Source organism: Otolemur garnettii, unplaced genomic scaffold (assembly GCF_000181295.1).
Source record: "Otolemur garnettii isolate 467f Iridium unplaced genomic scaffold, OtoGar3 scaffold00010, whole genome shotgun sequence".
Lineage (NCBI taxonomy): Eukaryota > Metazoa > Chordata > Mammalia > Primates > Galagidae > Otolemur > Otolemur garnettii.
The window spans coordinates 9,211,639-9,227,452 of record NW_003852405.1 but is presented as its reverse complement, the minus strand read 5'-3'; the positions used below and the strand labels follow the sequence as shown (position 1 = coordinate 9,227,452).

At 39.2% G+C, this 15,814-nt stretch overlaps 1 protein-coding gene across 2 annotated transcripts in view; it reads left to right on the top strand.

The window, feature by feature from the left end:
- The window catches only part of CDC14A (cell division cycle 14A), a 191,818-nt gene extending 180,995 nt beyond the window's left edge, over nucleotides 1–10,823 (top strand). Inside the window, exon 16 of one of the 2 annotated variants that reach the window (XM_003784115.3) lies at nucleotides 8,824–10,823. In XM_003784115.3, coding sequence (XP_003784163.1) covers nucleotides 8,824–8,853 — 30 coding nt within the window. In that variant the 3' untranslated portion in view covers nucleotides 8,854–10,823. The remainder of the gene's footprint in view (nucleotides 1–8,823) is intronic. The other variant, XM_023509846.1, reaches the window with a different exon arrangement.
- Nucleotides 10,824–15,814: the final 4,991 nt, after the last annotated feature.

Below are 15,814 nucleotides of genomic sequence, written 5' to 3'. Positions count from 1 at the left end.
AGGCACAGACACCACCTGCGGTGTGCGTGCACACAGAGACAGGCACAGACACCACCTGCGGTGTGCGTGCACACAGAGACAGGCACAGACACCACATGCTCATCACTTACTTGTGAAGTCACTGAACTTGCCCCCAACCGAAGTCTCTGGTGAAGGACCCTGGCTATTGATGGTGGTAAATGCCTGAATAACTCAATGGCTAATATGTGTGAGAGAGAACTATTTTTAAGCCGTTTAGAGGCCGATATTTCTCTCTCTTAGGTAGACCGTTGTGAGCCCTTCAACCGTCTGTTATGAACAAACAGTGAACCAAAAAAGAAAATCAAGAAATCTTCATTTGAAAGTGAGCAAAATAAGCCTGGCCCATTCCAACCCAGCGTCCCTCATTTAGTCTTTAAGCACAAATTGCTTACTGTCAGGGAGTGCCCAGATCCTTGGAGGGAAAGGCTGTGTCCTGACTTTCTGTTAGACACCCTGTTTCAACACCCTCTTCTCTCTGGAAAACATCGTCCATTGAATGATACGAGGATATTTTCGTCCCCATCACGGTCCTCTGTCCACTTTCCTCCCTCGAGGACTTTGGCTTATGCTTGTTAGCTACCAGCCTCCTGCCAACATCCTGGACGACTGCAGCTTTTTTCTAACCATCATCATTGTCTCCAGTGATTTATTAAGTACTTTCTATGTGCCAGGCACTGTATCAGGTACTTTATAGACATTATCATATTTTTTTAACTCACAATTTACAGATGAGGACACGGTGACTTAGGGAGGCAATGACTTACCCAAGGTCTCATGGCAACCATAATTTTAACTTCCTTAACATGGCTGATCATTTCTCTTCACTTGGAAATCCGTGTAGCAGGCCTTCTTATGTGATCCTGACATCTTGAGTCCTGCCAAGCTCCTGTCAAACACTTAACCTCCCTGCTGACCCGACGCTGTGACCTCTTTCTGCCTCTGCCTGTTTCTCCAGCCTTCTCAGTGGACTTTTCCCCTCCTGTAACCTGCATAGTTATTTCTGCTTTCTTTTTCCAACAACTTGGGCATTTTTCCTGTAGCCACTTTATTTTCAGCCTCCCAAATTAGACCGATTCAGCCATCTTTTGTGTGAGTTCCTCATCTCTCTTCCAAGCACTGATGAGAAGAATCCTGCCATTTTGCCAGCTGGCTCCATTTCCGATGTGTTTCTAATTTACCTGGCCTCTCCGCTCTTAGAATTAGTGGCTCCCTTTTGGGTCCCTTTCTCTTTCTGACAATGGCTGTTTCAAAGCTTTTTAACATTCCCACCGACAACCCCTCCTAACCTCCAGAGCCACACACCCTTGCCTTGAGCTCTGCGGGGGATGTGGACTACATCAGAGGAATTTCCTTCAGCTGCCCTCTCCCCGGCCTCAGAGTTAATCTGCATCCGAACTCATCCTTTCCCCCTTCCCTTTAAGTCAGAAGCAACCTAACTGTTTTTTCCAGCTCCTCCAGAAACTTACCCGGTCTACTTCCTTCCCCTCTTACATCACCAGCCTCGTCCCCTCCACTCGCCCGTCTCCTCACCTGCAAATGTGCACATCCGAGCTGGTGGGCTGGTGGGGTGTGGAGGAGTCTTCCCTCAGTCTTGTCTTCTTTTCAGTTTCTCTTTTATGGCCGAACTTGGAGAAAGAGAAGCCCACGTTGCCCCTGTCTCATCTCTGGGGCTGGCCAGTGCCCTGCCCTCATTCTGGTGAAAGGGTCTCCTTAGGTTGCCGCTGACTTCAAGGCCGGATCCGAGGCTCTCCTGTTGGCCCTCATTATTCTTAGTCTTTCTCCAGCATCTGGCAATACTGACCAGCCTGTTTTTCTGTCATTTTCTTCCCCTTTGATTTTCGGAATATTCTTTCCGCTTACTATTTTGCTACCCTGTCCATGCCCCTGTGGGGTTTCCCCAGAGCTCTGAATGTGGCCTTCTTCTCCCCTGGGGTAATCCCCTGAGCACTGGACCTCTACTCCCAGGGTTCTGGGGGTGTCACCCGGGATGGAGAGAAAACATGTTCCTCCAGCTGCCAGCTCCTCTTTGGTTTTGGGCTCAGTATCTCATCTTTATTCATCCAGTCGTGCAAGCTAGACGTTTGGGATCATCTTCGATGCTACGCCTGCCTTTCTCTTGGCTGCATCCAGTCACCGCGTCGGATCAGTTCTCCCCCCGACATCTTTCTGTTCCTCCATCTCTCCCTCTCTGCTGCCTTAAGGGAGGTCTTCATGAACTGTCACCCTTTACTTTTTACCCCCTTCCTTAAGTGTCTCTTGCCTTTAATCTGCCCTTGATCCTGCTGTCAGTGCTAAATTTCTAAGGCTCAGAGCTGATCAAATCATTTTCTTTCTTGGCACCGTTCAGTGGCTCCACTCTGCCTACAAGGTCTGGCCTGGCTCCCTCAGCTTGCCCTTCAGGGGTCATTCCCATCGGACCCCGGGCTACCTGCCTGCTCTCCAGCAGTCCACCCGGCACGGGGACAGCACTCTGCAGGAGGGCCACAGCCTGCCACAGCCTGCTGGAGCCCAGGCAGTCCTCTCTGCTTGTCCTCCTTTCTCTCCTGTGTTTTTTGTTTCCTGGCCTGGCTCAATAGTTATATTTTTGATAAAGCATTTGTGATCTACCCAGGCAGAAAGGCTTTTCCTTCTCGACTCTCATGGGACTTTGTTCAGACCCCTGCCAGCCTCCTATGATAATCAGTTATACGTGATTCTCCTGCTGGCATTTAAGCATCTTAGAAGGGTCTTTGTTTCCTGAGGTTCCATAGTATAATAAGCACCTAATAAATAATTATTGAAAGAAAAGTTAGATCTCATATCTGGATGTGTGCGTGTTAAGCTAAACTTCTTGGGAACCTGTGTCTCACACTGTGAGCAAAACAGGTTTTCAGCTTTAGCTTTAATATATAGTAATCTGGAAATTATGTATTTTTTTGATAGAAATATGACTTTACTAAAACAGAAAATAAATTTTACCACGCTTACATCAATATAATTTTAGTGTTCGGATGAACTGAAAACTCTCAAGTAATGGTTGGCTGAGTCAAGCTGGGTGTCAACAATCTGTCATCTAACAATTGAGCTTTTTGTCATTGTTGAAAAGCATATATTAAATTTTCCCAGAAAAAAGAATCTATTAAAAATCATGCAGGAAGATGAAAGAATATTTGATATAGCATTTTAATTAACCCAAATTGGCTCGTTAAATCTTGGAGTCCCTGAAGTACAAGGAAAACACTTTAGAAAAATATATGCCCCCCCTTTCAAAGCTGATTTTGTCATAAACCTTCGTCTTTTTGTGTTAATTCGATGCTGATAAAATCATATCCAGCTATGTTTCACCTAGTGTTGTCAGAGAAGTATGTATTTTATAAGCAGAGGCAAATACTTTCAATACGTGAAAGCACATGTGTGGACATTTGTATCAGTGCACGCATTTTGCATGTTAATTTATAAGCAATACAAAAGTTGGTAACTTTGTCTTTATAAAGACATAAAGAGACACAGGGGTATAGAGGCAGTTATTTTTCCCTCGTGTTGTATTTGTTCATTAAAACTTAAAATACTATAGAGTGTTTTAAGAGTAGAGTACGTTATATATAAAAATGCCATACCGCCAAACATGTATTTCTTCCCTGTAATTGTCGTGTTAAAATAAACGATTTATTTTAGGTGCTTTTTGCCTCTGCAGTTAGTACTCAAACCAGGGGAGACTAGTAAAGTATTTTTTCTTCCGTAAGGGACTTGCAAAATTGGAGAAATACAGGAAAGAAAAAAGTCAGCGTGGCTGGAAATTTTGAGTCAGGATTTTGACCTAGTAGGATGCTAACATTCCAGGCCATCGGGTCTTTGTCCTTGGGTTCAAGTTATTTGCCCATCAAGACATTGTTTCATTCATTTTCTGGCAAGGACCTTAATCTTTCATTATCTTGTACAATTTTCTGTTTCTGATAGCCAATTTATTAATAATCTTCTGTACAATATTTATGCCTATAATTGTTAGACATTTTTCTACCATGATTAGGTAACTGGGCTGTTTAAAAAAGAAACACCTCCAGAATAGATAAATTTTTAAAGCTACTACCTACATCTGCCAAAACAGATTAGTAGCAGATTTCTAGAACAGAACAAATTGTCTTGATCTCCTTACCTAACACTTTTGTTTTATGTCAAATCTTCCTGCTTTCAGGGAACAAGACTTCTTGATGGAACCTTGTATTTTGACATAAAATTTTGGGGGCTGCAAGTGTAAGACAATTATATCTTTATTTTTCAGGTAGACTATTGTGGCATTATTAGTTTTATTATATTTATACCATAATAATACCATATGTTCATAATAAACTTGATCTGGTCATAACTCAAAATAGCCCTGTTGAACTTACTGACCAAATGAACTTGGATATTGTATTTGGGAAATTAAACAAGTGCTGGGTTATATAAATAAGTGCTAACTTACAAAATATTTACACCTCAGGTCTCAATTTGTTCATAACCATCTTCACTGCCATTGTTAATTTTTTTTTTTTTGTATTTCAGATACATTAGGTTAATTATATATTATGGTAACAACAGAAAACATTGGCCAAGCAAAGCATTTACCTAGATTACTGAAGCATGGAAGTTCTTATAAAGAACTTTTTTGATACAGAGCTTCACTGTATTGCCCAGGCTAGAGTGCCATGGTGTCAAGCCTTGCTCACAGCAACCTCAGACTCCTGGGTTCAAACCATCCTCCTGCCTCAGCCTCCTGAGTAGCTGGGGCTACAGGTGCCTGCTACAAATGCCTGGCGAATTTTTTGTTTTTAGTAGAGACCAGGTCTCTCTCTTGCTCAGGCTGGTCAAAACTCCTGAGCACAGAGGATTCTCCCTCTTTGGCCTCTCAGAGTGCCAGGATTACTGGCACTCTGGGTAGGATTACCGGGTGTGAGCTACCATACCTGGCTTAAAGAAAACTTTTTTGAAATGTAGAATATTCCTCAAAATTCTATTGGATTCAGACTTTATACAAATTATTTTAAAATGTTTTATTTGTAGTGTAATATTATGTTTTTAGAAGTAATTTAGTATTTCTTTGTTCAATCAGGATCATCCCCTGCCGAAGGTCATTATTTGTGTCTGTCAGGGAGATAGAGAATGTTTGACCGTGTAGTGATTACAGTACACATGCTAGTTCCTCCACTTCATAATTAACACGATTTTGGGTAAATTGCTTTACTATGTTGTGCCTCGATTTCCCTGAAATTCCATTTCATCTGTAATAGGAGTTATCTGGAACATTGAATAAGTGAATACACACAAGATGTTTAGAACTATGCCTGGCATAGAGAAAGTTCTCTATACATAACCTACCTCAGACTTGACTTACCAAGTAATAAATCTCATGAATTAAGAACTCCAGATAACTGTCCTTCAGTTAATCTGTTTCTTAAATAATAGAATCAATAGCAATGATGATATTGCTTATGGAATATAAATACATATATATTTTTATTATAAAAAATTAAAATGCCAGTAACTGGCTATTATCTTTCTGGAATGATTTTACAATACATGGCCATTTGGAAGACATTGTATATGATTGATATCCTATCTGTGACTGCACAAGAGGCATGAAGTTATGCTTTATTATAATATATATATCAGCCCAAACTAGGAACTAAGGTGGCCTATCTATCTATCTGTCATCTGTCTTCTATGTTAAAGTTTCAAATGGAAAGTACTGGTGTTTTTCTGGAGGTTTCCTCAACTGTGGCCATGTACAGATGACCCAGAGACTCTCAACACATCCCCCACTTGAAATCAAAATGTTCTTATTACCTCACACCGTTGCTCCCCCAATGAAAAGGCCTTGAAGCATTAGTTATGATTATTTTTGTAAAGCAAGTAGATCTAATAGACTTCAACGATTCTCTTCTTCAGCCCATTTCCATTAAGATTTTTATTTTTGATTGAAAATGAAAGGAAGTTAACTTGTTACAAAATTCTGATGTCAGAGTAATTTGCTAAATTCTTTTTACTGATCTTTTATTTCCTTTAATATTCTTTGTACCCTAGAAAGTAACTATGAAACGTGTTTTGTTTTGGGAACTTTGGTATTATAGTATTATCCCCAGGGTCTAATAGAGGCAACTGATGTTCAGTAAGTGTTGACCTAGCAGGACCCTTCTGTCCATTCTTTGGTCAAATTATGTCTTTGATTGTTTGCAGAATCCTGCAAGGCCAGTTAGGCTTTGTGACAGAGAAAACTGAGTGGGTGGAAAAGGAGGCAGTAGGGCTGTGGTGAACTGTCTCTGAGGCTGGATTAAACATTGGCCAGGGTTTGTGAGCTCTGCCGTGAGAAAACAAAGATGTGGGCCAGAAGACTAAGGCGTATATACTTCATGGAAATAATAGAAATCTTTACAATATTCTGGACTATTTCTCTTTTCCACTTTAGTGTGTAATATGATTCACCAAATAAGTGTACATATATATGTATATGCATGCACACATAATTATTCCCTGTATATTGATGTGTGTATACATAAGCTAGAACAGTGGTTCTCAACCTTCCTAATGCTGCACCCTTTTAATACAGTTCCTGTGGGTTGTGACCCACAGGTTGAGAACCGCTGAGCTAGAAGAAAGTTTAACAAGGCTCAGTGGTCCGGTGTCTATTTGTTATATCTCTGTTTATTAAGAGTTGATGGAGCTTTAGAGGTCCTAGGAAAAACAACTTTGATCTAAATTTATAGGCAACTGAAGGAGTTTTCTAGTTAATGTTAGCAATAACACAAGTAACTGATCTCATTGGAACAAAAGTAAAAGTTAGATACTTCCAAGAAAGCCCTGGCCGAGTGTCCAAACAGTATGTCAAATAGCCAGCCATTTTAAATTGCACACAGACTTGATGAGCACCCTGTGACATGCACGTGTGGCATTCCTGCAGCTGGAAGGACTTGCCAAACTACAGAAGAAACCGGGGGAAAAGCAGCTAAAAAAAAAATGATAGTCTGTTTTTGTGCTCTGATGGCTGGTGTGGTGACCCACCAGTGTCCCTGGACCTTCTCAGCATCTGACCTCTTTTATTCCTGCTGTAGCTTCAGGTATATTTCTAGCATAATGCCTTGCTTTTCAATCGTCTCATTCCTTCTGAAGCCTTAGAATAAAGCCGTCTGGTATTGAGAAAGTCACCTTGCCGAACCTTCCCCATTTCTCCCAACAGCTCTTGAAACCTCTTCCTTGATATTTGCAGCCCCAAGAACCGCCCTTTCCCCTTACGACTCCTCCGCCTAATCCTCTGCTGGTGCACAAGGGTAATTTGGCACTACGTATATTGCTATTTAACATTGACTCCTCCGTCTTTTTGTTCCACATCTGTTAACGACAGTGCAGAAAGGTCCCCTGCCCTTTGAGGTCAGGGATCATAACTTTTTGACTTACCATGTAATAGGTACTTACTTAGGAAATGGCTATGGATAGACAGTTCTCCGGGATTTTGGAGCTGAATAAAGATAGTTTGAATGCTTTTGGAAAATTCTTGGAAAATGGATAGCTCCTCTTTTACTCTCCTGATCATCACCAAAATGGGCCAGTGTCGGAACTGATTAAACCTGTTAATAAAATGCGACCAATAATTTAGGAAATAATTATTGGGTGGGAGAAAAGAGCATTTGGTAGATGTTGTTCTAAGGCATTTGATTAGGAGAATTGTGTAAAAAATAATTTTTTTTAATGTTTAGATTGACTTATGTTCCTTCTTTTTTAACCACGCTTGCTGCTTAAAAAACTATTTAGCCAAGTTTCTCACGCTCTTTCTATCTTTTCTGGTTTGTGTCTGTATCCATGCATTCTGATTCCGTCTTCTAATCATGTTCCCTGTTTTATAGGTATGTTAGTATCTAATACGCTGTGGGAGGAACTTGTATTGTTTACTTGAAAGTTGCCACTGTTTATTACGTTTTGATTACAGGACTCTTCACCATGGATGCTTTTGGGTCTGATAGTGGTAGTGCTTGGTGTCTCCTTAATGGAAAAGATTTGTAAGGAATTTATTAGATTCAAGCTTTAAAAAGGAATTTATTTAAATGGCTGTTAATTCTACTGCATTAGAAGCATCCATATGTACTGAATAAAAATTTAAAAGGCATATAGTTTCTCAAAGTATATGTTAATCTTTAATTAGTTACAAGTATCATTTAATTGTTTTTTTTTTGTTTTTTTTTTTGCAGTTTTTGGCCGTGGCTGGGTTTGAACCCGCCACCTATGGTATATGGGGCTGGTGCCCTATTGCTTTGAGCCACAGGTGCCACCCTATCATTTTATATTTTTGAGTAAAACTCAATATTACTGCACAAAGCTTAGAAACGAGTTTAGGCTATCTCCCAATTTTTTAGTTTTTTTTCTTTTTGAGACAGAGTCTCACTCTCTTGTCCCAGGCTAAAGTGCCTTGGCATCATCATAGCTCACAGCAACCTCAAACTCCTGAGCTCAAGAGAGCCTCTTGCCTCAGCCTCCCAAAATAGCTAGGACTACAGGCGCCTGCAGTGACACCTGGCCCAATTTGTAATTAATACTGAATTTTTAATCACTAGTAATATATTAGTAAACCTTTTAAAATAGCGCGTTTCTTGCTATCCCTTTACCTTATCAAATCTCTCATTCTTATTGAGCAAAGGTTTCGTTTCCCTACGGTTTGTTTCTGCTTTGTTGTAGTTTATTTTCTGTGTCTCTGTAACACAGCCCCACACTGCCAGTGCTGAAGGAGGAGGTGAGTGGCTTGCTGGCAGTTTTGCATGGGATGGAATTTAACCTGAGTTTATCTCTTTCCCTGCACAGTCCCTTCAGTCTGAATATGTCCATTACTAAGGCCTTGCCACTCCGGTGAATGCTGTTCCACCCTCACACACAATTCCTTCATCTGGACCAGCAGAGTAGAGAGAAAGCAGCGGCTTCTTGCTGGAAGAGTATCTCTGCCTTCTTCCCTTACATTGCAGAGAGCACTAAGATTACACCGTCAAGAGACTTGAAACCAAATACACTGGTTAATGACTACTGTAACTGCACTGAGACTATGTTTATGGAGAGTTCAACACTTTTTAAGACAATTTTAATGTTGAATTTGGTATTTTGAAAGGTTATTTTCCATGTATTTCGGTAATACATTTATTATTACATTACAATGTACAGTGTTAACATTATGTATGTATTGTGAACTTTAAAAGGCTATTTTGATACATTTATAAATATATCAAATGATGTAAAAACTAGACTATATTTTGATTTAGATTTTCATGCTGTTTGCTACCAAAAATTTGTATTTTAAAGTTGTTTAGCTTTAGTATGGTTTTGTCTATGATGAATAAATAATTCCTCCTTATTAAGAAAGAAGAAGGGAGAAAGTTTTAGACAGTGGTTTTTATGCTCCGGCGAGGAATACAGCAGATCCGTTCACTGTTTTGGGAAGCCAGTCTAATTTAACCCAGTTTATCCAAGTTTATCTCTACCAAGAGAATAATCATCTGATACGGCTTATTTAGGACAATTTCCTTTCTTTTTGGTTTTCCTGCTGAGCCAATTAAATTAGTTTTGCATCCTTGGGGCCTTTCAAAAACTGAGCCTACAGTTGAAAATCAGAACTCACTGAATATTTCTCCAGAAAGCAGGGTGTTTCTCTATGAAATGACAACATTCCAAATGCTTTGATGTCTTTCTCCCGTTTCAAGGAGTACTTAACCCAAATAAAGCATCCTCCTTTTGGTAGGAAGTTGTGGTTGCCTGTAATCCCACGTGGTCTGAAATCAGTTTTAAATCAATGAAGAAGAAAAAAAAGTGGAAAAGATGCTGCTCAGTAGTTCGCTCTGTTAAAGTAGAGACTTTTAAAACAGAACACAACTTCCCTGATGCACCTGCGTATCTGGACCGTAACACGAAAACGAAAGATCTCCTTACAGGTACGCGTAGCCCTTTCATGGGAGCTCCTATGTAGGTCTTCAGAGGAGTTGGGGAGCATTAGATCCTGATTGGCTCCCAGGCTGTTTAACAATGGACTACTCCAACCACGCAAGGGCTAATTAAATGAACTCATGTGAAGTGTTTACTCTCAACCATTGAGTTATTTATAATGTATTTATTAGGAGGGGAACCTTGAGATTGTTAGGTATGCTTCAGCAAACCATTTTTGTTCATGTTTTATGTTTTTTAAAAGGCCTTTGAATGAGTGTTTGACTCAGGTCTGTTCATTTCACCTTCCATAACTGCAGCACCAAAAATTGCACTCAACGGATGAAAAAAATGAATTGTATGGTAGAGGACTCAGAAATTAAAATAAGTGGAATTAAACTGTTTTATCTTTTCTAAAGCTGAAAAAAGTAAAATATTTTATTATGAATTATTGTAAAAAAAACCTGGTTAATTGTATAGGAAGATGATAGTATTTTTTTTTTTTTTAGATTATTACTAAAAAGTAATTTGATGACGTTGGAGAAGTGGGGGACAGGGAACCATGTGGACAGTTTTAGTTCTGTGAACACTAATTTGTGTGCAGCTATCAAAATGATTGTAAAGTTGACTACTGTAAATTTTCTATCATTGTATGTGTCATATGTATCTACATGTGTATATCTTAAAATTATTTTACACACGTACGTACACAGACACACTAAGACGTGGATGTAAATAATACAGAAAGTATATAGCAAAGTAATTCTACTCTGGTAATAAAAATTGTTTGACATGTATTTTGTTATGAATAGTTTATCTTCCAAAAGATATTTTGTTCTATTTTAAAGTGTAGAAGAATACACTGCTAATAAATAATAAAAGATTTATGCAACTTACTTCTTCCTTGGCTTTCATCATTTGGATTTTGAATTATCAATGGGCTGAAGTCTCTTTATAATTTTATTTTTGATTCAATGGAGTTGGTGCCTTTTTAGTGTCTCAAGATCGCCAGTCTGGTTTTGTAGTTTATTTTTTATTTACTCTGCAAGTTGTAGCCATGGCCTGAAGTACATGGCAGTTAGCTCAGAAAAATCTTACACTTGGAATTTCACAAACGTCAGATGACGTTAGGTTCTGGAACTTTCTCTAGTTTTCCTTTCTGGTATTAAAACACTGTCCCGGTTGGTCATTTATGACTATTGATGGCTATTGTACAATACAGTAGTCATCAGTTCCTTTTGAGGAAGAATGTCCATTTTTCTCAGTGTGGAAATTATAGAAAGATATCAGGTGGAATAAAGTTTTTATTTTGTTTTAAGAGTGCAAAGGAAATGTGGGTGGGAGGGTAGTTTTACATCTGGAATTGGGAATCCACAAATAGCTATCCTCACAACTCTGCACGGAAACAGGGGGTACCAAGATCGTCATGGGACCACCATCTTGAGAAGAGAAGAGAAGATTTCTTAGAACCCATAAACCTGTTTAGAATGACAGAGAAATCTCTTTTTTCCTTTTTCTTATTTTGGAGACAGAATCTCACTCTGTTGCCCTGAGTAGAGTGCTATGGTGTCGCTAAGCTCACAGCAACCTTAAAATCTTGGGCTTAAGGGATCCTCCTGCCTCCCAAATAACTGGGACTATAGGTGCCCACCACAACATCCAGCTACTTTTTTCTATTTTTAGTACAGACAGCGTCCCACTCTTGCTCAGGTTGGTCTTAAACTTCTGAGCTCAAGAGATCTCCCATCTTGGCCTGCCACAGTGCTAGGATTATAGGCATGAGCTACTGTGCCCTGCCAAAAATCTCTTTTTCTAAGTATTGAGTTCATATAAAAAAGTAAAAAAAAAAAAAAAAAAATAATAATAATTAGCTAGTTTCAGCACATTTTTCACTTATTGGTAGTTCACACGATTTTGTTATCCTTAGATCTAAAGTGGTTTACGAATCTCATAACACTCTTGGGAAGACTACTCAATATATGAATATCTTCAGCTGTGATTCAAACACGGCAGGAGCACAGATTTACCTACTATAAGCTGCACAAATGTATTTTCAAATTTCATTTGCATGCTTTCTTTGATGGCACCATCAATATATTAAACGTATCTAATTAAAGCAATTGTTGGTATATACATTGGGCAGTATCTATGGTGCTACATGCTGTATAAGAGGTCTGTGTTCCTTCTCAAAATACTGTCTTACCGCAGAATTAGTGATGCCTGCAAAGCCTCAGGGTCCTCTTTGCAACACTCAGCAAAGTAGGAATTTGATCGCTGTATGTCCCCTCATACAGGATTAAGTAGTGATGATTCTAATTACAGCAGGGTACAATTTACAACATAGGATAAAACTCCTTTATTTACACATGTTATTGCTCAGAGTTAGCCGCCCTGGTACATAAGGAAAAGTAGGAAATAATTGTATTAAGTTATTTTGAGCTGAATTGAAATGTTAATATATTCCCACCCAGTTCCTTCTCTATGGATTGAATTATGATAATCATATCAAGAAGGAGAAAAATAGCTTTTCCAGAGGATTTTAAACTTTTTTTTTTTGCTAAGTACAAGTAGAAACTTAAACTGAAAGACTGATTTTATTGCAAAATATAGATTTGGAACTGGTTTTAAATGTACAAACGTATACCAGCTGGCCTTTTCACTTCCCAAGTGTTGTTTTAGCCATCCAAATCAAGGTAAGTCACATCACCACTTGCTGTTTCTCCTTTGGTTTGAATCAAATTGGCCACATATGTTTGAGAAGTTGGTTTATGAGTGAAAAATAGGCCTGGTAGCAACTGTAGAAATGATTCTAGCTGCACATGTTTACATTAAAACTTCAGATTTGGGGCTAATGGTACGTCAAATATATAGTTGCCCCCTCAGTATCCCTGGGTGATTGACTTCAAGGCTCCCATTGGTATCAAAATCTGAAGATGATCAAGTCCTGTGTAGTATTTGCACATAACCTGTGCATATCCTTTTCATATAACTTAATCTGTAGATGACTTACAATAGCTCATACAATGTAAATGCTACATAAAATCATTGTTAAACCCTGTTGTTCAAAGAACGATGACAAAAAGTTTACACATGTTCAGTACAGATGCAATTTTTTCCCCTGAATATTTTCCATTGCTAGTTAGGATGTGGAACCCATGGATGCTGAGGCCATGGATATGGAGAGCCAGCTATATTTTGTTTGTGTTATGACTGTCTTCCAAAGGATATGGGGTGGCTTCAAAGAACAGAGCAGGTGCACCAGAGAGAGGTGAGGAGGGGCTTTGGACACTGAAGTTTGAAGCAACTCATGCTGTCACTCAAGGCTGAGATACGGAGGCCTCTCGAATGTTACCAGCTATCTGTCTTAGGTTGGGCACATTTACATAGGTTCAGTCAACTCCAGGACTCCTCACTGGGCTTCATTTAGTTGATGTTTTAAGAAGAAATTATCCATAAGTGAGATTGTCAATCTTGACACCAAGATCCCCCCAAATAATTGCATCAGGCATATGCAATAGGAAGTTTGAAAGACAAACTGAAACCAGAGATCAGAACAGTAGAAGAAGACTATCTAAGTATCTATCTATTATTGTCTGCCTATGTGGCTTTTACTCACCTTAGTGTAAGGATAACGTTTGCCTTTTTGTATCGGGAAATTAAATAAAACTTGGAAAACACAGGGGTCCCAGAGACTTGTGATTAAAGAAACTGGTCCCCTCTTATCTTTGTAAAGAACAAAAACACGGAGAAATAAAACTCTAAGCGGGAACCATTTCCTAAACTCTAGCTTTCTTGCAGAGATTTTTAACCACATACTGCACATTTTGTTTTAAATGGACAAATTATAAATTAGATATCATACTCCTAAGGAGCACATTGCAGGTGGTTTGTCAATTCTAGAAGGATGTAATCGTTAATTTTTGAGAAGTCACGTGGTGTGACCAGGAGCGTCGGACATGCCTAGCTTTCTCTGATTCAAGGAAATGAATTTCACAGAGTTTCACGAATATAACAGACAATCCCAGAATTTCCCCGCTGCTTGAGATCTAGCTAGTAACTTACTTTATTTCCCAGTTAGGTGCCTTCAGTGACCAGAAAATAAATGGTCAGCACCATGTTAGTATACACCACTAAGATTTGTTAGCACACACACTGGGGGCTGTGTCACTGGGTTTGGAGAGTCTCACGTCACACACCCACAGAGCACCAACCTTGGGGTTCTCTTTCTCTGACGTTACCTCAGAGGCAGAATGAGGGACACTGGCCCCGAGATGGCTGTCCTGTCATGACAAGAAATGGTCTGCTGAGTGCCACCTTGAAGATCAGCTAAGCTGACTAACTGAGACTTTAGTGTGATCTATTTTAAAGTCAAATCTGTTGAGGGAAATTGTCCCTAATTAAGGATTTCTGTTATAGTGACAGGTAGTTAGGATTGATAATTTTAAGGTAAGCCAAAAGTTCACACGTCTGGTCCAGAGGAGAGATGAAAGTCAGTTACAGTTAGGATCGAATTATCTGTCTGCTGAGGGAGAGAAAAGCCCCATGTGTGGAGGGTCCCCAAGCACAACCTCTATTTTGATGATTCTCTAGAAAGGTCCACAGGACTCAGCATATGGTTGCACCACAGCTAAGATTATAGTAAAAACATAGAGAGCAAAATCAGCCAAGGGAAGAGGCACATGGGGCGGAAAGGAAACCCAAGTCCGAGCTCCCTTGAGTCCTTTCTCAGTGGTGTCATGCAGGCCGTGCTTAATTCCCCAGCAGGGAGTGTGACAAGTACCAAGTGTTATCTACCAAGGAAGTTCATTAGAGACTTAACATCTAAACCCCAAGGTTTTTACGGGGAGCATGTGATGTAGGCAACCTCTGTCTAACCCAAACCAAAATCCTAGATGCCCACAAGGGAAAACAGATATTTAGCGTAAATCATTTTGTTTGCATAGTCCAAGGCGCGGTGAACCACCCTTATCATTTAAGGATGCTGTAAATCAGCATGGGGTATAAACCAGTGCAGGGAACCATTTACTAGCCAAGTTCTCAGGCACACGCCAAGGCCAGCCTTACAAACAGGCCTTTCCAAGGATAGTCTCAGACCTCCTATTTAGATATTTTTCTGTACGAATGATTTTGTAGTAACTGAAACCCATTTAAATTGATATATAGTTTTACCTCGTGAAGTTGACCCAAAACCCATATTTTTAGAAAACTGGTTCATGGAGAAGAGTTGCCGTCTAGGAAACAGAAACTCTATCCTTTTGGGACTCTAGTATTCCAGATGGGCCAGAGTTCTGGCACTGTTTTGTTTTAGAATGAATAAATTAAAAAATAATAAAAATAATGAATAAATTTGAAAGTGGTCCAGCTCCCTCTTAAAAAAGCTCTCTTGGCCATAGCGAACCTGCTTCCACTCAATGTCGATAATATCCCAATCCTTTGCAGGCCAAACTAGAATAGGAGAAATTCATCTAAAAGAGAAGAATTGCTTTAAGAGAAGAAATTGTCTAAAAATTTTGCTCTTAATTTCTGTGCTACTTACCTGTTATGAGTCAAACAAATAAAAACGTAGGTTAATGTGGCTTTTAAAATACTATATTAAAACAATATGAAATAAAATGAAGAGTAAAGTTAAAGCTAAAAATGATTGCCAAAAAACAGGCAACAATGAAATTTTTAAAAACAGGTACCTAAAACAATAAAAAGTATAGATTAAGATGATAAAATGTGCTTATAAATGAATACCTGTTGGCTATACTAAGATAGTGTATTGATTACTTATAGATTTATGGCATTTAGTATATTGTTTGGCCCATGGTAATTGTGTTATTAAAATTTTCCCAAAGTGTGATAGCTTTCACAAGTCTCTAGATGCCAGACTAGCAATCTAACT